We start from the raw sequence: 20,368 nt of genomic DNA on the forward strand, positions 1-20,368 counted from the left end.
CCACTCGTGTACCAGGCCTCTGGGAGAGCGCTCCTTTTGCTGCTCCCGAAAGGGTTTGCCAGTACAATTGTTCTGCATGAGAAAGATGTCTTTTGGGTGACCACTTCCAGATGGATTGGTCTGTCTTTCTGTGCATAAACAGGCACAGCTACACAGACTGCAGTGATGAACCGCCATCTAAGAGTCACAGGCTGCTATTGTAGGTCTTCCCCCTGATTCCTACCCAAAAATGCTCAACCCCATCAGCACCATCATTAAGCTCTAGGCAGGTGGAAGCCCACCTTACATAGAGGGTGACCCCAGCACCTCTCCTTTCATGCCTGTGCCTTCTACAGGCTTACAGATATATAAACCAGAGGGAGCGTAAAACAGAGGGGTGTTGTGGTGGCCAACAGCTCAACTGAAGGCCTCACAGTTTCATTTCATCCTAATTTTGTAACTGAAGCATAAGTAATTCTATAAGTACTTTAATTAGAAAACTTAACCAGTGTGGACCGTTGGGGAGCAGGCCCGGACCGTTGGGGACCCCAGCAGCTACTGCCTGTTTGGCTGCGTGGCAACTGGTTCAACCAATATGGACTGACCAGGCAGGCATTCAGATCTGCAAAGGAAGAGAGCACTCAATAAAAGTTGGTTGCTGTGCATGAACCGTGGTGTGCGTGTATGGTGCCATTCCTGCCTCTGCAATCAAAGTGACCGAGGGGCTCCATGCAGTAGGCAACTCGGGAAGTCTTGTACCTTCCGAGTACCTCAGGCAGTGGGGGAAGGAAGAGGGTGATGCACCTGGGAATAAGGACAAAAAAGGAGGCTGCGCCCTTGTCCTGGGTCTCAACAAATCGAGACACCCCAAGGGGAAATGTCCCTTGGCCTCTCCCTTTATTCCAATAACATGACAAGTCTCCTCTGTGTCCTCCCTGGACTAACCTCTGGCGTCGTGAAGTTTTTCCCCCACAGGGAGACACCCTACTCCTTCAGCGCCCATTCTCCAGCTCTTCTCTGCTTTCTAACACATCTAGAAGCCCGTGTCCTTGCTGCTGCACGGATCTCTCACGGCTCTCTGCCAGCCGCACGCCAGAGCTCCCAGCTCCGGCTGGCAGGGCCTCAGCGCCCGCCCTGTGCCCTCCCGCCCCGACGGCCAGACCAGGCCCTGCTTGCTGCCCTCATGGTGACACTCCTGGCCCCAGTGCTCTCCAAGGCCTTCTCTGGGGGCACCTTCCTGCGGCCTTTCACTCCCTGAACGAGGCCCAGCAGAGAGCTGAGAGGGGCTGTGGACAAGGGCCTGCAGGGACAGCACCAGGCCCAGTGGCTTCCCACTGACAGCGGGCAGGCTTGGGCTGGAGATGCACAAGAAATTCTTGCCTCTCAGGCTGCTCAGGCCCCGGCCCACGCTGCCCACGCTGCAGCTGTGTTCCAGGCCAGGCTGGACGGGGCTTGAAACAACCGGGCCTAGGGGAAGCTGTCCCTGCCCTTGGCAGCAGGGTTGCAACAAGACCGTTTTTAAGGGCCCTTCCAAGGCAGGCCCTTCTGGCATTCTGTCATCACAGGGGCCGGGGACAGCTGGACTTAATTTCGGATTAGGACCAATTCGGCACTGCAAGTTTGGCTAATTTCAAGGAGACTCTTCACAAGCCCAGATACACAACTTGTCGCTTTTACCTATACTGTAGGTCTAGTTGAGGCCAATAAAGTCTTGCACAACCCAGGTTCTGGAATATTGTAGTTTATTGAATCAAGAGCAACAAAATTTCCAGGTTGCTACGCACAAAGGCACTAACTATAGAACATAATTGTGTGTCCCCAAAAGGCAGAGACACGATCTATGGCTTTACTACGACATAAAAAAAAAATTCTTATATGCAATATAGAAGGTAAAAGCGTTATGCATAAATGTATCTACTTATGACAATCTTTCCAGATATAAATGCCCTAAGAGCATTAATATGTATCACAACTTAGAGAGACACTAAATATTGGCTATATTGCCTTCTTTAAACAAAATTACATGTTTGACTCTTTAGAATAATTTCTCATCATGATATAATGGTTACATAATTCATGGAGTTGACAATATTTATATTATTCTATTGGCTTTTATTATATTTTACTATTCTAGATGATAATTGAAAAGCTTTCTCGCATATAATATGTACACAGGGGAGAGATATACATATATATACACACAAATTAACAACCTAGATCTTTACATATAAAAAAGATCAGGTCAGCTCCAACACAGTTGCTACAATGCTGACCTGAAGGATTCCCATGCAGAAGCAAGGAAAAACACCGTCCATTGACTGATCCCAAACCTTGCCCAGGGATTGTGGAGTCTATCTCCCCAGAGAGAGTCAAGAACCTTGACCGGAACGCAATCCTTTGTAGTGTAGAGCGGGAAGACCTGCCTGGAGCACCCCTGAACCAAATGATAGCACCAGCGGTCCTTTCAAACATTCCCTCCGCTGGGATTCTGAGATCGGCGTCCCTGCACAAGGCGAAGCTCTCAGAGGGAAAATGGACTCAAAGAAAGAGGTGGGCGAATAATAGCATTTCCTCATGCGTGTTCCTTGATCTTTGTAGCCAAACTGGATGCAGTGCTGGGGAGGCTCTCGAGGCCACACTGCGGCTGCTGCTGGCATAGTGCTGCTACGCAGCGTTTTCCCTTCCCTCTCTGTAGCCCACATTCTCCCTTCTTTTCCCGTCTAGTGAGCGCTGGTTCTCTGCCACCAGGTGTGAGCCTCACAAGCACAGCTCTCTTCAGGAGAACCTCTTTCACTGTTCATTTTTAAGGATCCGTTTGAACCAATGGTGCAGATCCACGTACTGGCTCATTGCCTGGGAGTGGGCAAACGGATCCATCACCAGGTCATGGAAGAGATTGCATGACCTGGCCATTAGGACCTCTGGGGGCAAGCGGATCCCCTCAGGAAGCCTCTGGTTGCCCACAATGAAGTGATTGAGGCGTCTCATTTCCACACACGCGCGCAGGCTCTCGCTGATATCCATCAGCCGCCTCACAAAATGTCTCCTGCGCCACTGTGACACGGGCAAGATGCTCAGGAGGTGCATGACAATGGTCTTGATGGTATAGGTGGAGAAGCCTAAGCCCAGCTGAAGACGAGTGAAGAACTGCAGGCATTTCAGGTGCAAGCTGTCAGGGGGAGCCCGCCTGGCGATGTACCTGAAGAACTTCATCTCGGCCACGGCGTAGCTCTCCGGCCAGATTGTGCTGGAGGTGTGGGCTTGCCTAGGCTGGCTGCTTACAAAGACGTCTGAGTTGCCTTGCCGCACCCCAAACAGCATCTCGATCCGGTAGCTTTCTCTGCCATTGGTCACCTTGAACTGGCAGGAGCGTCTGGGGGGCAGCAGCACTAAATGCCAATGGTGTGACTCACGCAAAGCCGGCCAGATTGCCCTCACCAGCTGGTAGAACCAGCGGGCAGTTTTCTCCACGTCCAGGTAGGAGCCCGTGCACAGGCTATGAAGGAGGCTGGGATCCTGATGCCTCCTCAGCTCCTCCTCAGGGTGGTGCAGGAAGCACAGCATGTTCTCACCCTGCCGCTCGCTCGTGCAGGTGCACTCCTGCTGCACGCGGATGCGGAAGTTCCTCAAGCGCCTCTGCCCTGCAGTGCCCAGCTCTAGGTGGAAGCTGTGCCCTCGGGGAGGTGTCATGGGTATGAGCACCTGGTACACGACATCCTGCTCACGAGGACTCCAACCTTCGAAGGCACTGCCCACCCCAATGGCTCCTTGCAGCACCGGATAGAAACTGTTGGACAAGACCCGTCGAAAATAAATTGCAAAATGCTCCATCAGGCTTCTTGTCCACATGCGTCCTTCCTGCAGGTCCCACACAGGCCACTGTATGCGCTCCATTATGATTCTCCCAAAGTTATCGGCACCATCACGGTATTCTTCCACTTGATTTCCAACATCATTGACGTTTGCTGCGTTGGCAGCCTCATTGCCAACTTCATTTGCAGCATCACGTTCTTCATTCGCAGCAGCATTGTCGACATCCTCTGCGTGGCCATCATCACTGTCATCTTCCTCCGCCTCCATGTCACTGTCTCCCTCATCTTCATTTCCAGCGTCTTCTTCATATGCATCCACATTTTCGACTTCCTCTTCATCTACACCATCGTGTCCTTCTCCTTGCTCCTCTCTCCTCAGGCTGCCTTTCCTCCACATATACCACAGTGCCAAGAGAAGGAGCAGGAGCCCAGCAGGAGCCCAGAGCTGCCAGTGCTGCCAGGCAGAGCAGAGCAGGTCTCCCCAGGCCAAGAGACCCTGCTTCACCAGGACCAGCTGCTCCACCTCCCGCTCCAGACGAATCTTCTCCTCTTCCTGGAGCTTGGCACGCACCTCCATTCGCAGACGTGTCACCTCGTCCAAGCCATCACCCACGGGCTCTGGGTACTGGACTACACTTTGCAAGAGCAAGAGCCACAATACCCAGGTATCCATGGTCTGCAGGAGGATGGCGAGAAGGCCTTGAAAGGGGCTGAGAGGGAGGCAGCTGGCAGCAGGGCCGGGGGAGGCAGCTGGGACGGGAATCCCAGGGATCGGGGAGCAGGAAGGACAGGACCCCAGAGAGCTGGCAAGCAGCCAGGCCCGTTCCGCTGCCCGAGCAGCAGCAGCAGCAGCCCGAGCAGCAGCAGCAGCAGCAGCAGCAGCAGCAGCAGCAGCATCACGGTGCCCTGCCCAAGGCTGTGCCATGAGGGGCTGTTCCTGGCTGCAGGGGGAAAAGCCAGCCCCGGGTGCAGCGTTTCTGCCCCGGCCCTTGTCCCCAGCCCAGCCTCCCCACCACGTGTGCACTCACCGCTTGCCCAAGCAATACAGGGCCAGCGTTACCTGCTGGGGCCTTGCATAGCTGCCCCCATTTGTGACACGGCCCCATGATGTCATGGATGTCACAGTACAGCACAGCCAGCCCAGCCCCACGCTTTGTCCCCACCCCAGCTCACAATGTTGGAGGGGCCCTGGCGTACCGGTTAAGGCAGCCTTTGAGTGAATCTTCTTCAAAGGACCTCTCTTGGCCCTTCTCTTGTCTTTCTGATCAGCTGCCCTCCACTGGCAATCTCATAGATACCCATGTTGGAAGGCACCCTTGAGGATCATGGAGTCTAAGCCTTGACTCCATGCTGAGCTTCAGTTAAATCTCTGATACTATAAAAGCTGCGCTTTGGTTTCAGCCTTGCTGCTTTTCTTAAGGATGAGCATGACGGCATCCTCCTGCTTCCCCCCACAACCACTCGTGTACCAGGCCTCTGGGAGAGCGCTCCTTTTGCTGCTCCCGAAAGGGTTTGCCAGTACAATTGTTCTGCATGAGAAAGATGTCTTTTGGGTGACCACTTCCAGATGGATTGGTCTGTCTTTCTGTGCATAAACAGGCACAGCTACACAGACTGCAGTGATGAACCGCCATCTAAGAGTCACAGGCTGCTATTGTAGGTCTTCCCCCTGATTCCTACCCAAAAATGCTCAACCCCATCAGCACCATCATTAAGCTCTAGGCAGGTGGAAGCCCACCTTACATAGAGGGTGACCCCAGCACCTCTCCTTTCATGCCTGTGCCTTCTACAGGCTTACAGATATATAAACCAGAGGGAGCGTAAAACAGAGGGGTGTTGTGGTGGCCAACAGCTCAACTGAAGGCCTCACAGTTTCATTTCATCCTAATTTTGTAACTGAAGCATAAGTAATTCTATAAGTACTTTAATTAGAAAACTTAACCAGTGTGGACCGTTGGGGAGCAGGCCCGGACCGTTGGGGACCCCAGCAGCTACTGCCTGTTTGGCTGCGTGGCAACTGGTTCAACCAATATGGACTGACCAGGCAGGCATTCAGATCTGCAAAGGAAGAGAGCACTCAATAAAAGTTGGTTGCTGTGCATGAACCGTGGTGTGCGTGTATGGTGCCATTCCTGCCTCTGCAATCAAAGTGACCGAGGGGCTCCATGCAGTAGGCAACTCGGGAAGTCTTGTACCTTCCGAGTACCTCAGGCAGTGGGGGAAGGAAGAGGGTGATGCACCTGGGAATAAGGACAAAAAAGGAGGCTGCGCCCTTGTCCTGGGTCTCAACAAATCGAGACACCCCAAGGGGAAATGTCCCTTGGCCTCTCCCTTTATTCCAATAACATGACAAGTCTCCTCTGTGTCCTCCCTGGACTAACCTCTGGCGTCGTGAAGTTTTTCCCCCACAGGGAGACACCCTACTCCTTCAGCGCCCATTCTCCAGCTCTTCTCTGCTTTCTAACACATCTAGAAGCCCGTGTCCTTGCTGCTGCACGGATCTCTCACGGCTCTCTGCCAGCCGCACGCCAGAGCTCCCAGCTCCGGCTGGCAGGGCCTCAGCGCCCGCCCTGTGCCCTCCCGCCCCGACGGCCAGACCAGGCCCTGCTTGCTGCCCTCATGGTGACACTCCTGGCCCCAGTGCTCTCCAAGGCCTTCTCTGGGGGCACCTTCCTGCGGCCTTTCACTCCCTGAACGAGGCCCAGCAGAGAGCTGAGAGGGGCTGTGGACAAGGGCCTGCAGGGACAGCACCAGGCCCAGTGGCTTCCCACTGACAGCGGGCAGGCTTGGGCTGGAGATGCACAAGAAATTCTTGCCTCTCAGGCTGCTCAGGCCCCGGCCCACGCTGCCCACGCTGCAGCTGTGTTCCAGGCCAGGCTGGACGGGGCTTGAAACAACCGGGCCTAGGGGAAGCTGTCCCTGCCCTTGGCAGCAGGGTTGCAACAAGACCGTTTTTAAGGGCCCTTCCAAGGCAGGCCCTTCTGGCATTCTGTCATCACAGGGGCCGGGGACAGCTGGACTTAATTTCGGATTAGGACCAATTCGGCACTGCAAGTTTGGCTAATTTCAAGGAGACTCTTCACAAGCCCAGATACACAACTTGTCGCTTTTACCTATACTGTAGGTCTAGTTGAGGCCAATAAAGTCTTGCACAACCCAGGTTCTGGAATATTGTAGTTTATTGAATCAAGAGCAACAAAATTTCCAGGTTGCTACGCACAAAGGCACTAACTATAGAACATAATTGTGTGTCCCCAAAAGGCAGAGACACGATCTATGGCTTTACTACGACATAAAAAAAAAATTCTTATATGCAATATAGAAGGTAAAAGCGTTATGCATAAATGTATCTACTTATGACAATCTTTCCAGATATAAATGCCCTAAGAGCATTAATATGTATCACAACTTAGAGAGACACTAAATATTGGCTATATTGCCTTCTTTAAACAAAATTACATGTTTGACTCTTTAGAATAATTTCTCATCATGATATAATGGTTACATAATTCATGGAGTTGACAATATTTATATTATTCTATTGGCTTTTATTATATTTTACTATTCTAGATGATAATTGAAAAGCTTTCTCGCATATAATATGTACACAGGGGAGAGATATACATATATATACACACAAATTAACAACCTAGATCTTTACATATAAAAAAGATCAGGTCAGCTCCAACACAGTTGCTACAATGCTGACATGAAGGATTCCCATGCAGAAGCAAGGAAAAACACCGTCCATTGACTGATCCCAAACCTTGCCCAGGGATTGTGGAGTCTATCTCCCCAGAGAGAGTCAAGAACCTTGACCGGAACGCAATCCTTTGTAGTGTAGAGCGGGAAGACCTGCCTGGAGCACCCCTGAACCAAATGATAGCACCAGCGGTCCTTTCAAACATTCCCTCCGCTGGGATTCTGAGATCGGCGTCCCTGCACAAGGCGAAGCTCTCAGAGGGAAAATGGACTCAAAGAAAGAGGTGGGCGAATAATAGCATTTCCTCATGCGTGTTCCTTGATCTTTGTAGCCAAACTGGATGCAGTGCTGGGGAGGCTCTCGAGGCCACACTGCGGCTGCTGCTGGCATAGTGCTGCTACGCAGCGTTTTCCCTTCCCTCTCTGTAGCCCACATTCTCCCTTCTTTTCCCGTCTAGTGAGCGCTGGTTCTCTGCCACCAGGTGTGAGCCTCACAAGCACAGCTCTCTTCAGGAGAACCTCTTTCACTGTTCATTTTTAAGGATCCGTTTGAACCAATGGTGCAGATCCACGTACTGGCTCATTGCCTGGGAGTGGGCAAACGGATCCATCACCAGGTCATGGAAGAGATTGCATGACCTGGCCATTAGGACCTCTGGGGGCAAGCGGATCCCCTCAGGAAGCCTCTGGTTGCCCACAATGAAGTGATTGAGGCGTCTCATTTCCACACACGCGCGCAGGCTCTCGCTGATATCCATCAGCCGCCTCACAAAATGTCTCCTGCGCCACTGTGACACGGGCAAGATGCTCAGGAGGTGCATGACAATGGTCTTGATGGTATAGGTGGAGAAGCCTAAGCCCAGCTGAAGACGAGTGAAGAACTGCAGGCATTTCAGGTGCAAGCTGTCAGGGGGAGCCCGCCTGGCGATGTACCTGAAGAACTTCATCTCGGCCACGGCGTAGCTCTCCGGCCAGATTGTGCTGGAGGTGTGGGCTTGCCTAGGCTGGCTGCTTACAAAGACGTCTGAGTTGCCTTGCCGCACCCCAAACAGCATCTCGATCCGGTAGCTTTCTCTGCCATTGGTCACCTTGAACTGGCAGGAGCGTCTGGGGGGCAGCAGCACTAAATGCCAATGGTGTGACTCACGCAAAGCCGGCCAGATTGCCCTCACCAGCTGGTAGAACCAGCGGGCAGTTTTCTCCACGTCCAGGTAGGAGCCCGTGCACAGGCTATGAAGGAGGCTGGGATCCTGATGCCTCCTCAGCTCCTCCTCAGGGTGGTGCAGGAAGCACAGCATGTTCTCACCCTGCCGCTCGCTCGTGCAGGTGCACTCCTGCTGCACGCGGATGCGGAAGTTCCTCAAGCGCCTCTGCCCTGCAGTGCCCAGCTCTAGGTGGAAGCTGTGCCCTCGGGGAGGTGTCATGGGTATGAGCACCTGGTACACGACATCCTGCTCACGAGGACTCCAACCTTCGAAGGCACTGCCCACCCCAATGGCTCCTTGCAGCACCGGATAGAAACTGTTGGACAAGACCCGTCGAAAATAAATTGCAAAATGCTCCATCAGGCTTCTTGTCCACATGCGTCCTTCCTGCAGGTCCCACACAGGCCACTGTATGCGCTCCATTATGATTCTCCCAAAGTTATCGGCACCATCACGGTATTCTTCCACTTGATTTCCAACATCATTGACGTTTGCTGCGTTGGCAGCCTCATTGCCAACTTCATTTGCAGCATCACGTTCTTCATTCGCAGCAGCATTGTCGACATCCTCTGCGTGGCCATCATCACTGTCATCTTCCTCCGCCTCCATGTCACTGTCTCCCTCATCTTCATTTCCAGCGTCTTCTTCATATGCATCCACATTTTCGACTTCCTCTTCATCTACACCATCGTGTCCTTCTCCTTGCTCCTCTCTCCTCAGGCTGCCTTTCCTCCACATATACCACAGTGCCAAGAGAAGGAGCAGGAGCCCAGCAGGAGCCCAGAGCTGCCAGTGCTGCCAGGCAGAGCAGAGCAGGTCTCCCCAGGCCAAGAGACCCTGCTTCACCAGGACCAGCTGCTCCACCTCCCGCTCCAGACGAATCTTCTCCTCTTCCTGGAGCTTGGCACGCACCTCCATTCGCAGACGTGTCACCTCGTCCAAGCCATCACCCACGGGCTCTGGGTACTGGACTACACTTTGCAAGAGCAAGAGCCACAATACCCAGGTATCCATGGTCTGCAGGAGGATGGCGAGAAGGCCTTGAAAGGGGCTGAGAGGGAGGCAGCTGGCAGCAGGGCCGGGGGAGGCAGCTGGGACGGGAATCCCAGGGATCGGGGAGCAGGAAGGACAGGACCCCAGAGAGCTGGCAAGCAGCCAGGCCCGTTCCGCTGCCCGAGCAGCAGCAGCAGCAGCCCGAGCAGCAGCAGCAGCAGCAGCATCACAGTGCCCTGCCCAAGGCTGTGCCATGAGGGGCTGTTCCTGGCTGCAGGGGGAAAAGCCAGCCCCGGGTGCAGCGTTTCTGCCCCGGCCCTTGTCCCCAGCCCAGCCTCCCCACCACGTGTGCACTCACCGCTTGCCCAAGCAATACAGGGCCAGCGTTACCTGCTGGGGCCTTGCATAGCTGCCCCCATTTGTGACACGGCCCCATGATGTCATGGATGTCACAGTACAGCACAGCCAGCCCAGCCCCACGCTTTGTCCCCACCCCAGCTCACAATGTTGGAGGGGCCCTGGCGCACCGGTTAAGGCAGCCTTTGAGTGAATCTTCTTCAAAGGACCTCTCTTGGCCCTTCTCTTGTCTTTCTGATCAGCTGCCCTCCACTGGCAATCTCATAGATACCCATGTTGGAAGGCACCCTTGAGGATCATGGAGTCTAAGCCTTGACTCCATGCTGAGCTTCAGTTAAATCTCTGATACTATAAAAGCTGCGCTTTGGTTTCAGCCTTGCTGCTTTTCTTAAGGATGAGCATGACGGCATCCTCCTGCTTCCCCCCACAACCACTCGTGTACCAGGCCTCTGGGAGAGCGCTCCTTTTGCTGCTCCCGAAAGGGTTTGCCAGTACAATTGTTCTGCATGAGAAAGATGTCTTTTGGGTGACCACTTCCAGATGGATTGGTCTGTCTTTCTGTGCATAAACAGGCACAGCTACACAGACTGCAGTGATGAACCGCCATCTAAGAGTCACAGGCTGCTATTGTAGGTCTTCCCCCTGATTCCTACCCAAAAATGCTCAACCCCATCAGCACCATCATTAAGCTCTAGGCAGGTGGAAGCCCACCTTACATAGAGGGTGACCCCAGCACCTCTCCTTTCATGCCTGTGCCTTCTACAGGCTTACAGATATATAAACCAGAGGGAGCGTAAAACAGAGGGGTGTTGTGGTGGCCAACAGCTCAACTGAAGGCCTCACAGTTTCATTTCATCCTAATTTTGTAACTGAAGCATAAGTAATTCTATAAGTACTTTAATTAGAAAACTTAACCAGTGTGGACCGTTGGGGAGCAGGCCCGGACCGTTGGGGACCCCAGCAGCTACTGCCTGTTTGGCTGCGTGGCAACTGGTTCAACCAATATGGACTGACCAGGCAGGCATTCAGATCTGCAAAGGAAGAGAGCACTCAATAAAAGTTGGTTGCTGTGCATGAACCGTGGTGTGCGTGTATGGTGCCATTCCTGCCTCTGCAATCAAAGTGACCGAGGGGCTCCATGCAGTAGGCAACTCGGGAAGTCTTGTACCTTCCGAGTACCTCAGGCAGTGGGGGAAGGAAGAGGGTGATGCACCTGGGAATAAGGACAAAAAAGGAGGCTGCGCCCTTGTCCTGGGTCTCAACAAATCGAGACACCCCAAGGGGAAATGTCCCTTGGCCTCTCCCTTTATTCCAATAACATGACAAGTCTCCTCTGTGTCCTCCCTGGACTAACCTCTGGCGTCGTGAAGTTTTTCCCCCACAGGGAGACACCCTACTCCTTCAGCGCCCATTCTCCAGCTCTTCTCTGCTTTCTAACACATCTAGAAGCCCGTGTCCTTGCTGCTGCACGGATCTCTCACGGCTCTCTGCCAGCCGCACGCCAGAGCTCCCAGCTCCGGCTGGCAGGGCCTCAGCGCCCGCCCTGTGCCCTCCCGCCCCGACGGCCAGACCAGGCCCTGCTTGCTGCCCTCATGGTGACACTCCTGGCCCCAGTGCTCTCCAAGGCCTTCTCTGGGGGCACCTTCCTGCGGCCTTTCACTCCCTGAACGAGGCCCAGCAGAGAGCTGAGAGGGGCTGTGGACAAGGGCCTGCAGGGACAGCACCAGGCCCAGTGGCTTCCCACTGACAGCGGGCAGGCTTGGGCTGGAGATGCACAAGAAATTCTTGCCTCTCAGGCTGCTCAGGCCCCGGCCCACGCTGCCCACGCTGCAGCTGTGTTCCAGGCCAGGCTGGACGGGGCTTGAAACAACCGGGCCTAGGGGAAGCTGTCCCTGCCCTTGGCAGCAGGGTTGCAACAAGACCGTTTTTAAGGGCCCTTCCAAGGCAGGCCCTTCTGGCATTCTGTCATCACAGGGGCCGGGGACAGCTGGACTTAATTTCGGATTAGGACCAATTCGGCACTGCAAGTTTGGCTAATTTCAAGGAGACTCTTCACAAGCCCAGATACACAACTTGTCGCTTTTACCTATACTGTAGGTCTAGTTGAGGCCAATAAAGTCTTGCACAACCCAGGTTCTGGAATATTGTAGTTTATTGAATCAAGAGCAACAAAATTTCCAGGTTGCTACGCACAAAGGCACTAACTATAGAACATAATTGTGTGTCCCCAAAAGGCAGAGACACGATCTATGGCTTTACTACGACATAAAAAAAAAATTCTTATATGCAATATAGAAGGTAAAAGCGTTATGCATAAATGTATCTACTTATGACAATCTTTCCAGATATAAATGCCCTAAGAGCATTAATATGTATCACAACTTAGAGAGACACTAAATATTGGCTATATTGCCTTCTTTAAACAAAATTACATGTTTGACTCTTTAGAATAATTTCTCATCATGATATAATGGTTACATAATTCATGGAGTTGACAATATTTATATTATTCTATTGGCTTTTATTATATTTTACTATTCTAGATGATAATTGAAAAGCTTTCTCGCATATAATATGTACACAGGGGAGAGATATACATATATATACACACAAATTAACAACCTAGATCTTTACATATAAAAAAGATCAGGTCAGCTCCAACACAGTTGCTACAATGCTGACCTGAAGGATTCCCATGCAGAAGCAAGGAAAAACACCGTCCATTGACTGATCCCAAACCTTGCCCAGGGATTGTGGAGTCTATCTCCCCAGAGAGAGTCAAGAACCTTGACCGGAACGCAATCCTTTGTAGTGTAGAGCGGGAAGACCTGCCTGGAGCACCCCTGAACCAAATGATAGCACCAGCGGTCCTTTCAAACATTCCCTCCGCTGGGATTCTGAGATCGGCGTCCCTGCACAAGGCGAAGCTCTCAGAGGGAAAATGGACTCAAAGAAAGAGGTGGGCGAATAATAGCATTTCCTCATGCGTGTTCCTTGATCTTTGTAGCCAAACTGGATGCAGTGCTGGGGAGGCTCTCGAGGCCACACTGCGGCTGCTGCTGGCATAGTGCTGCTACGCAGCGTTTTCCCTTCCCTCTCTGTAGCCCACATTCTCCCTTCTTTTCCCGTCTAGTGAGCGCTGGTTCTCTGCCACCAGGTGTGAGCCTCACAAGCACAGCTCTCTGCAGGAGAACCTCTTTCACTGTTCATTTTTAAGGATCCGTTTGAACCAATGGTGCAGATCCACGTACTGGCTCATTGCCTGGGAGTGGGCAAACGGATCCATCACCAGGTCATGGAAGAGATTGCATGACCTGGCCATTAGGACCTCTGGGGGCAAGCGGATCCCCTCAGGAAGCCTCTGGTTGCCCACAATGAAGTGATTGAGGCGTCTCATTTCCACACACGTGCGCAGGCTCTCGCTGATATCCATCAGCCGCCTCACAAAATGTCTCCTGCGCCACTGTGACACGGGCAAGATGCTCAGGAGGTGCATGACAATGGTCTTGATGGTATAGGTGGAGAAGCCTAAGCCCAGCTGAAGACGAGTGAAGAACTGCAGGCATTTCAGGTGCAAGCTGTCAGGGGGAGCCCGCCTGGCGATGTACCTGAAGAACTTCATCTCGGCCACGGCGTAGCTCTCCGGCCAGATTGTGCTGGAGGTGTGGGCTTGCCTAGGCTGGCTGCTTACAAAGACGTCTGAGTTGCCTTGCCGCACCCCAAACAGCATTTCGATCCGGTAGCTTTCTCTGCCATTGGTCACCTTGAACTGGCAGGAGCGTCTGGGGGGCAGCAGCACTAAATGCCAATGGTGTGACTCACGCAAAGCCGGCCAGATTGCCCTCACCAGCTGGTAGAACCAGCGGGCAGTTTTCTCCACGTCCAGGTAGGAGCCCGTGCACAGGCTATGAAGGAGGCTGGGATCCTGATGCCTCCTCAGCTCCTCCTCAGGGTGGTGCAGGAAGCACAGCATGTTCTCACCCTGCCGCTCGCTCGTGCAGGTGCACTCCTGCTGCACGCGGATGCGGAAGTTCCTCAAGCGCCTCTGCCCTGCAGTGCCCAGCTCTAGGTGGAAGCTGTGCCCTCGGGGAGGTGTCATGGGTATGAGCACCTGGTACACGACATCCTGCTCACGAGGACTCCAACCTTCGAAGGCACTGCCCACCCCAATGGCTCCTTGCAGCACCGGATAGAAACTGTTGGACAAGACCCGTCGAAAATAAATTGCAAAATGCTCCATCAGGCTTCTTGTCCACATGCGTCCTTCCTGCAGGTCCCACACAGGCCACTGTATGCGCTCCATTATGATTCTCCCAAAGTTATCGGCACCATCACGGTATTCTTCCACTTGATTTCCAACATCATTGACGTTTGCTGCGTTGGCAGCCTCATTGCCAACTTCATTTGCAGCATCACGTTCTTCATTCGCAGCAGCATTGTCGACATCCTCTGCGTGGCCATCATCACTGTCATCTTCCTCCGCCTCCATGTCACTGTCTCCCTCATCTTCATTTCCAGCGTCTTCTTCATATGCATCCACATTTTCGACTTCCTCTTCATCTACACCATCGTGTCCTTCTCCTTGCTCCTCTCTCCTCAGGCTGCCTTTCCTCCACATATACCACAGTGCCAAGAGAAGGAGCAGGAGCCCAGCAGGAGCCCAGAGCTGCCAGTGCTGCCAGGCAGAGCAGAGCAGGTCTCCCCAGGCCAAGAGACCCTGCTTCACCAGGACCAGCTGCTCCACCTCCCGCTCCAGACGAATCTTCTCCTCTTCCTGGAGCTTGGCACGCACCTCCATTCGCAGACGTGTCACCTCGTCCAAGCCATCACCCACGGGCTCTGGGTACTGGACTACACTTTGCAAGAGCAAGAGCCACAATACCCAGGTATCCATGGTCTGCAGGAGGATGGCGAGAAGGCCTTGAAAGGGGCTGAGAGGGAGGCAGCTGGCAGCAGGGCCGGGGGAGGCAGCTGGGACGGGAATCCCAGGGATCGGGGAGCAGGAAGGACAGGACCCCAGAGAGCTGGCAAGCAGCCAGGCCCGTTCCGCTGCCCGAGCAGCAGCAGCAGCAGCCCGAGCAGCAGCAGCAGCAGCAGCAGCAGCAGCAGCAGCATCACGGTGCCCTGCCCAAGGCTGTGCCATGAGGGGCTGTTCCTGGCTGCAGGGGGAAAAGCCAGCCCCGGGTGCAGCGTTTCTGCCCCGGCCCTTGTCCCCAGCCCAGCCTCCCCACCACGTGTGCACTCACCGCTTGCCCAAGCAATACAGGGCCAGCGTTACCTGCTGGGGCCTTGCATAGCTGCCCCCATTTGTGACACGGCCCCATGATGTCATGGATGTCACAGTACAGCACAGCCAGCCCAGCCCCACGCTTTGTCCCCACCCCAGCTCACAATGTTGGAGGGGCCCTGGCGTACCGGTTAAGGCAGCCTTTGAGTGAATCTTCTTCAAAGGACCTCTCTTGGCCCTTCTCTTGTCTTTCTGATCAGCTGCCCTCCACTGGCAATCTCATAGATACCCATGTTGGAAGGCACCCTTGAGGATCATGGAGTCTAAGCCTTGACTCCATGCTGAGCTTCAGTTAAATCTCTGATACTATAAAAGCTGCGCTTTGGTTTCAGCCTTGCTGCTTTTCTTAAGGATGAGCATGACGGCATCCTCCTGCTTCCCCCCACAACCACTCGTGTACCAGGCCTCTGGGAGAGCGCTCCTTTTGCTGCTCCCGAAAGGGTTTGCCAGTACAATTGTTCTGCATGAGAAAGATGTCTTTTGGGTGACCACTTCCAGATGGATTGGTCTGTCTTTCTGTGCATAAACAGGCACAGCTACACAGACTGCAGTGATGAACCGCCATCTAAGAGTCACAGGCTGCTATTGTAGGTCTTCCTCCTAATTCCTACCCAAAAATGCTCAACCCCATCAGCACCATCATTAAGCTCTAGGCAGGTGGAAGCCCACCTTACATAGAGGGTGACCCCAGCACCTCTCCTTTCATGCCTGTGCCTTCTACAGGCTTACAGATATATAAACCAGAGGGAGCGTAAAACAGAGGGGTGTTGTGGTGGCCAACAGCTCAACTGAAGGCCTCACAGTTTCATTTCATCCTAATTTTGTAACTGAAGCATAAGTAATTCTATAAGTACTTTAATTAGAAAACTTAACCAGTGTGGACCGTTGGGGAGCAGGCCCGGACCGTTGGGGACCCCAGCAGCTACTGCCTGTTTGGCTGCGTGGCAACTGGTTCAACCAATATGGACTGACCAGGCAGGCATTCAGATCTGCAAAGGAAGAGAGCACTCAATAAAAGTTGGTTGCTGTGCATGAACCGTGGTGTGCGTGTATGGTGCCATTCCTGCCTCTGCAATCAAAGTGACCGAGGGGCTCCATGCAGTAGGCAACTCGGGAAGTCTTGTACCTTCCGAGTACCTCAGGCAGTGGGGGAAGGAAGAGGGTGATGCACCTGGGAATAAGGACAAAAAAGGAGGCTGCGCCCTTGTCCTGGGTCTCAACAAATCGAGACACCCCAAGGGGAAATGTCCCTTGGCCTCTCCCTTTATTCCAATAACATGACAAGTCTCCTCTGTGTCCTCCCTGGACTAACCTCTGGCGTCGTGAAGTTTTTCCCCCACAGGGAGACACCCTACTCCTTCAGCGCCCATTCTCCAGCTCTTCTCTGCTTTCTAACACATCTAGAAGCCCGTGTCCTTGCTGCTGCACGGATCTCTCACGGCTCTCTGCCAGCCGCACGCCAGAGCTCCCAGCTCCGGCTGGCAGGGCCTCAGCGCCCGCCCTGTGCCCTCCCGCCCCGACGGCCAGACCAGGCCCTGCTTGCTGCCCTCATGGTGACACTCCTGGCCCCAGTGCTCTCCAAGGCCTTCTCTGGGGGCACCTTCCTGCGGCCTTTCACTCCCTGAACGAGGCCCAGCAGAGAGCTGAGAGGGGCTGTGGACAAGGGCCTGCAGGGACAGCACCAGGCCCAGTGGCTTCCCACTGACAGCGGGCAGGCTTGGGCTGGAGATGCACAAGAAATTCTTGCCTCTCAGGCTGCTCAGGCCCCGGCCCACGCTGCTCACGCTGCAGCTGTGGCTGCCCCATCCCTGGCAGTGTTCCAGGCCAGGCTGGACGGGGCTTGAAACAACCGGGCCTAGGGGAAGCTGTCCCTGCCCTTGGCAGCAGGGTTGCAACAAGACCGTTTTTAAGGGCCCTTCCAAGGCAGGCCCTTCTGGCATTCTGTCATCACAGGGGCCGGGGACAGCTGGACTTAATTTCGGATTAGGACCAATTCGGCACTGCAAGTTTGGCTAATTTCAAGGAGACTCTTCACAAGCCCAGATACACAATTTGTCGCTTTTACCTATACTGTAGGTCTAGTTGAGGCCAATAAAGTCTTGCACAACCCAGGTTCTGGAATATTGTAGTTTATTGAATCAAGAGCAACAAAATTTCCAGGTTGCTACGCACAAAGGCACTAACTATAGAACATAATTGTGTGTCCCCAAAAGGCAGAGATACGATCTATGGCTTTACTACGACATAAAAAAAAAATTCTTATATGCAATATAGAAGGTAAAAGCGTTATGCATAAATGTATCTACTTATGACAATCTTTCCAGATATAAATGCCCTAAGAGCATTAATATGTATCACAACTTAGAGAGACACTAAATATTGGCTATATTGCCTTCTTTAAACAAAATTACATGTTTGACTCTTTAGAATAATTTCTCATCATGATATAATGGTTACATAATTCATGGAGTTGACAATATTTATATTATTCTATTGGCTTTTATTATATTTTACTATTCTAGATGATAATTGAAAAGCTTTCTCGCATATAATATGTACACAGGGGAGAGATATACATATATATACACACAAATTAACAACCTAGATCTTTACATATAAAAAAGATCAGGTCAGCTCCAACACAGTTGCTACAATGCTGACCTGAAGGATTCCCATGCAGAAGCAAGGAAAAACACCGTCCATTGACTGATCCCAAACCTTGCCCAGGGATTGTGGAGTCTATCTCCCCAGAGAGAGTCAAGAACCTTGACCGGAACGCAATCCTTTGTAGTGTAGAGCGGGAAGACCTGCCTGGAGCACCCCTGAACCAAATGATAGCACCAGCGGTCCTTTCAAACATTCCCTCCGCTGGGATTCTGAGATCGGCGTCCCTGCACAAGGCGAAGCTCTCAGAGGGAAAATGGACTCAAAGAAAGAGGTGGGCGAATAATAGCATTTCCTCATGCGTGTTCCTTGATCTTTGTAGCCAAACTGGATGCAGTGCTGGGGAGGCTCTCGAGGCCACACTGCGGCTGCTGCTGGCATAGTGCTGCTACGCAGCGTTTTCCCTTCCCTCTCTGTAGCCCACATTCTCCCTTCTTTTCCCGTCTAGTGAGCGCTGGTTCTCTGCCACCAGGTGTGAGCCTCACAAGCACAGCTCTCTGCAGGAGAACCTCTTTCACTGTTCATTTTTAAGGATCCATTTGAACCAATGGTGCAGATCCACGTACTGGCTCATTGCCTGGGAGTGGGCAAACGGATCCATCACCAGGTCATGGAAGAGATTGCATGACCTGGCCATTAGGACCTCTGGGGGCAAGCGGATCCCCTCAGGAAGCCTCTGGTTGCCCACAATGAAGTGATTGAGGCGTCTCATTTCCACACACGCGCGCAGGCTCTCGCTGATATCCATCAGCCGCCTCACAAAATGTCTCCTGCGCCACTGTGACACGGGCAAGATGCTCAGGAGGTGCATGACAATGGTCTTGATGGTATAGGTGGAGAAGCCTAAGCCCAGCTGAAGACGAGTGAAGAACTGCAGGCATTTCAGGTGCAAGCTGTCAGGGGGAGCCCGCCTGGCGATGTACCTGAAGAACTTCATCTCGGCCACGGCGTAGCTCTCCGGCCAGATTGTGCTGGAGGTGTGGGCTTGCCTAGGCTGGCTGCTTACAAAGACGTCTGAGTTGCCTTGCCGCACCCCAAACAGCATCTCGATCCGGTAGCTTTCTCTGCCATTGGTCACCTTGAACTGGCAGGAGCGTCTGGGGGGCAGCAGCACTAAATGCCAATGGTGTGACTCACGCAAAGCCGGCCAGATTGCCCTCACCAGCTGGTAGAACCAGCGGGCAGTTTTCTCCACGTCCAGGTAGGAGCCTGTGCACAGGCTATGAAGGAGGCTGGGATCCTGATGCCTCCTCAGCTCCTCCTCAGGGTGGTGCAGGAAGCACAGCATGTTCTCACCCTGCCGCTCGCTCGTGCAGGTGCACTCCTGCTGCACGCGGATGCGGAAGTTCCTCAAGCGCCTCTGCCCTGCAGTGCCCAGCTCTAGGTGGAAGCTGTGCCCTCGGGGAGGTGTCATGGGTATGAGCACCTGGTACACGACATCCTGCTCACGAGGACTCCAACCTTCGAAGGCACTGCCCACCCCAATGGCTCCTTGCAGCACCGGATAGAAACTGTTGGACAAGACCCGTCGAAAATAAATTGCAAAATGCTCCATCAGGCTTCTTGTCCACATGCGTCCTTCCTGCAGGTCCCACACAGGCCACTGTATGCGCTCCATTATGATTCTCCCAAAGTTATCGGCACCATCACGGTATTCTTCCACTTGATTTCCAACATCATTGACGTTTGCTGCGTTGGCAGCCTCATTGCCAACTTCATTTGCAGCATCACGTTCTTCATTCGCAGCAGCATTGTCGACATCCTCTGCGTGGCCATCATCACTGTCATCTTCCTCCGCCTCCATGTCACTGTCTCCCTCATCTTCATTTCCAGCGTCTTCTTCATATGCATCCACATTTTCGACTTCCTCTTCATCTACACCATCGTGTCCTTCTCCTTGCTCCTCTCTCCTCAGGCTGCCTTTCCTCCACATATACCACAGTGCCAAGAGAAGGAGCAGGAGCCCAGCAGGAGCCCAGAGCTGCCAGTGCTGCCAGGCAGAGCAGAGCAGGTCTCCCCAGGCCAAGAGACCCTGCTTCACCAGGACCAGCTGCTCCACCTCCCGCTCCAGACGAATCTTCTCCTCTTCCTGGAGCTTGGCACGCACCTCCATTCGCAGACGTGTCACCTCGTCCAAGCCATCACCCACGGGCTCTGGGTACTGGACTACACTTTGCAAGAGCAAGAGCCACAATACCCAGGTATCCATGGTCTGCAGGAGGATGGCGAGAAGGCCTTGAAAGGGGCTGAGAGGGAGGCAGCTGGCAGCAGGGCCGGGGGAGGCAGCTGGGACGGGAATCCCAGGGATCGGGGAGCAGGAAGGACAGGACCCCAGAGAGCTGGCAAGCAGCCAGGCCCGTTCCGCTGCC

The 20,368-nt window shown here is 53.3% G+C and overlaps 4 protein-coding genes across 4 annotated transcripts; all 4 read right to left on the reverse strand.

Moving 5' to 3' along the window:
- Positions 1-2,769: 2,769 nt before the first annotated feature.
- Positions 2,770-4,383, reverse strand: LOC136568399 (inositol 1,4,5-trisphosphate receptor-interacting protein-like 1). Its single transcript, XM_066568387.1, has one exon. It carries the CDS (start codon positions 4,366-4,368, stop codon positions 2,770-2,772), a length of 1,599 nt encoding a protein of 532 aa, XP_066424484.1. The 5' UTR covers positions 4,369-4,383.
- A 3,634-nt stretch (positions 4,384-8,017) lies between these two features.
- LOC136568400 (inositol 1,4,5-trisphosphate receptor-interacting protein-like 1) lies at positions 8,018-9,631 on the reverse strand. Its single transcript, XM_066568388.1, has one exon. It carries the CDS (start codon positions 9,614-9,616, stop codon positions 8,018-8,020), a length of 1,599 nt encoding a protein of 532 aa, XP_066424485.1. The 5' UTR covers positions 9,617-9,631.
- Positions 9,632-13,247: 3,616 nt separating this feature from the next.
- Positions 13,248-14,912, reverse strand: LOC136568401 (inositol 1,4,5-trisphosphate receptor-interacting protein-like 1). The gene has a single exon (XM_066568389.1). The coding sequence runs from the start codon at positions 14,844-14,846 to the stop codon at positions 13,248-13,250; it is 1,599 nt and encodes a 532-aa protein (XP_066424486.1). The 5' UTR covers positions 14,847-14,912.
- A 3,601-nt stretch (positions 14,913-18,513) lies between these two features.
- On the reverse strand, positions 18,514-20,112 carry LOC136568402 (inositol 1,4,5-trisphosphate receptor-interacting protein-like 1). Its single transcript, XM_066568390.1, has one exon. The coding sequence runs from the start codon at positions 20,110-20,112 to the stop codon at positions 18,514-18,516; it is 1,599 nt and encodes a 532-aa protein (XP_066424487.1).
- Between the last annotated feature and the right edge of the window lie 256 nt (positions 20,113-20,368).

This window comes from Molothrus aeneus, chromosome 32 (genome assembly GCF_037042795.1).
Source record: "Molothrus aeneus isolate 106 chromosome 32, BPBGC_Maene_1.0, whole genome shotgun sequence".
Lineage (NCBI taxonomy): Eukaryota > Metazoa > Chordata > Aves > Passeriformes > Icteridae > Molothrus > Molothrus aeneus.

Excerpts from the sequence above, each read along its gene's own strand:
- LOC136568401 (XM_066568389.1), bottom strand. The coding sequence starts at position 14,846 with ATGGAGGTGCGTGCCAAGCTCCAGGAAGAGGAGAAGATTCGTCTGGAG.
- LOC136568402 (XM_066568390.1), bottom strand. The coding sequence starts at position 20,112 with ATGGAGGTGCGTGCCAAGCTCCAGGAAGAGGAGAAGATTCGTCTGGAG.
- LOC136568399 (XM_066568387.1), bottom strand. The coding sequence starts at position 4,368 with ATGGAGGTGCGTGCCAAGCTCCAGGAAGAGGAGAAGATTCGTCTGGAG.
- LOC136568400 (XM_066568388.1), bottom strand. The coding sequence starts at position 9,616 with ATGGAGGTGCGTGCCAAGCTCCAGGAAGAGGAGAAGATTCGTCTGGAG.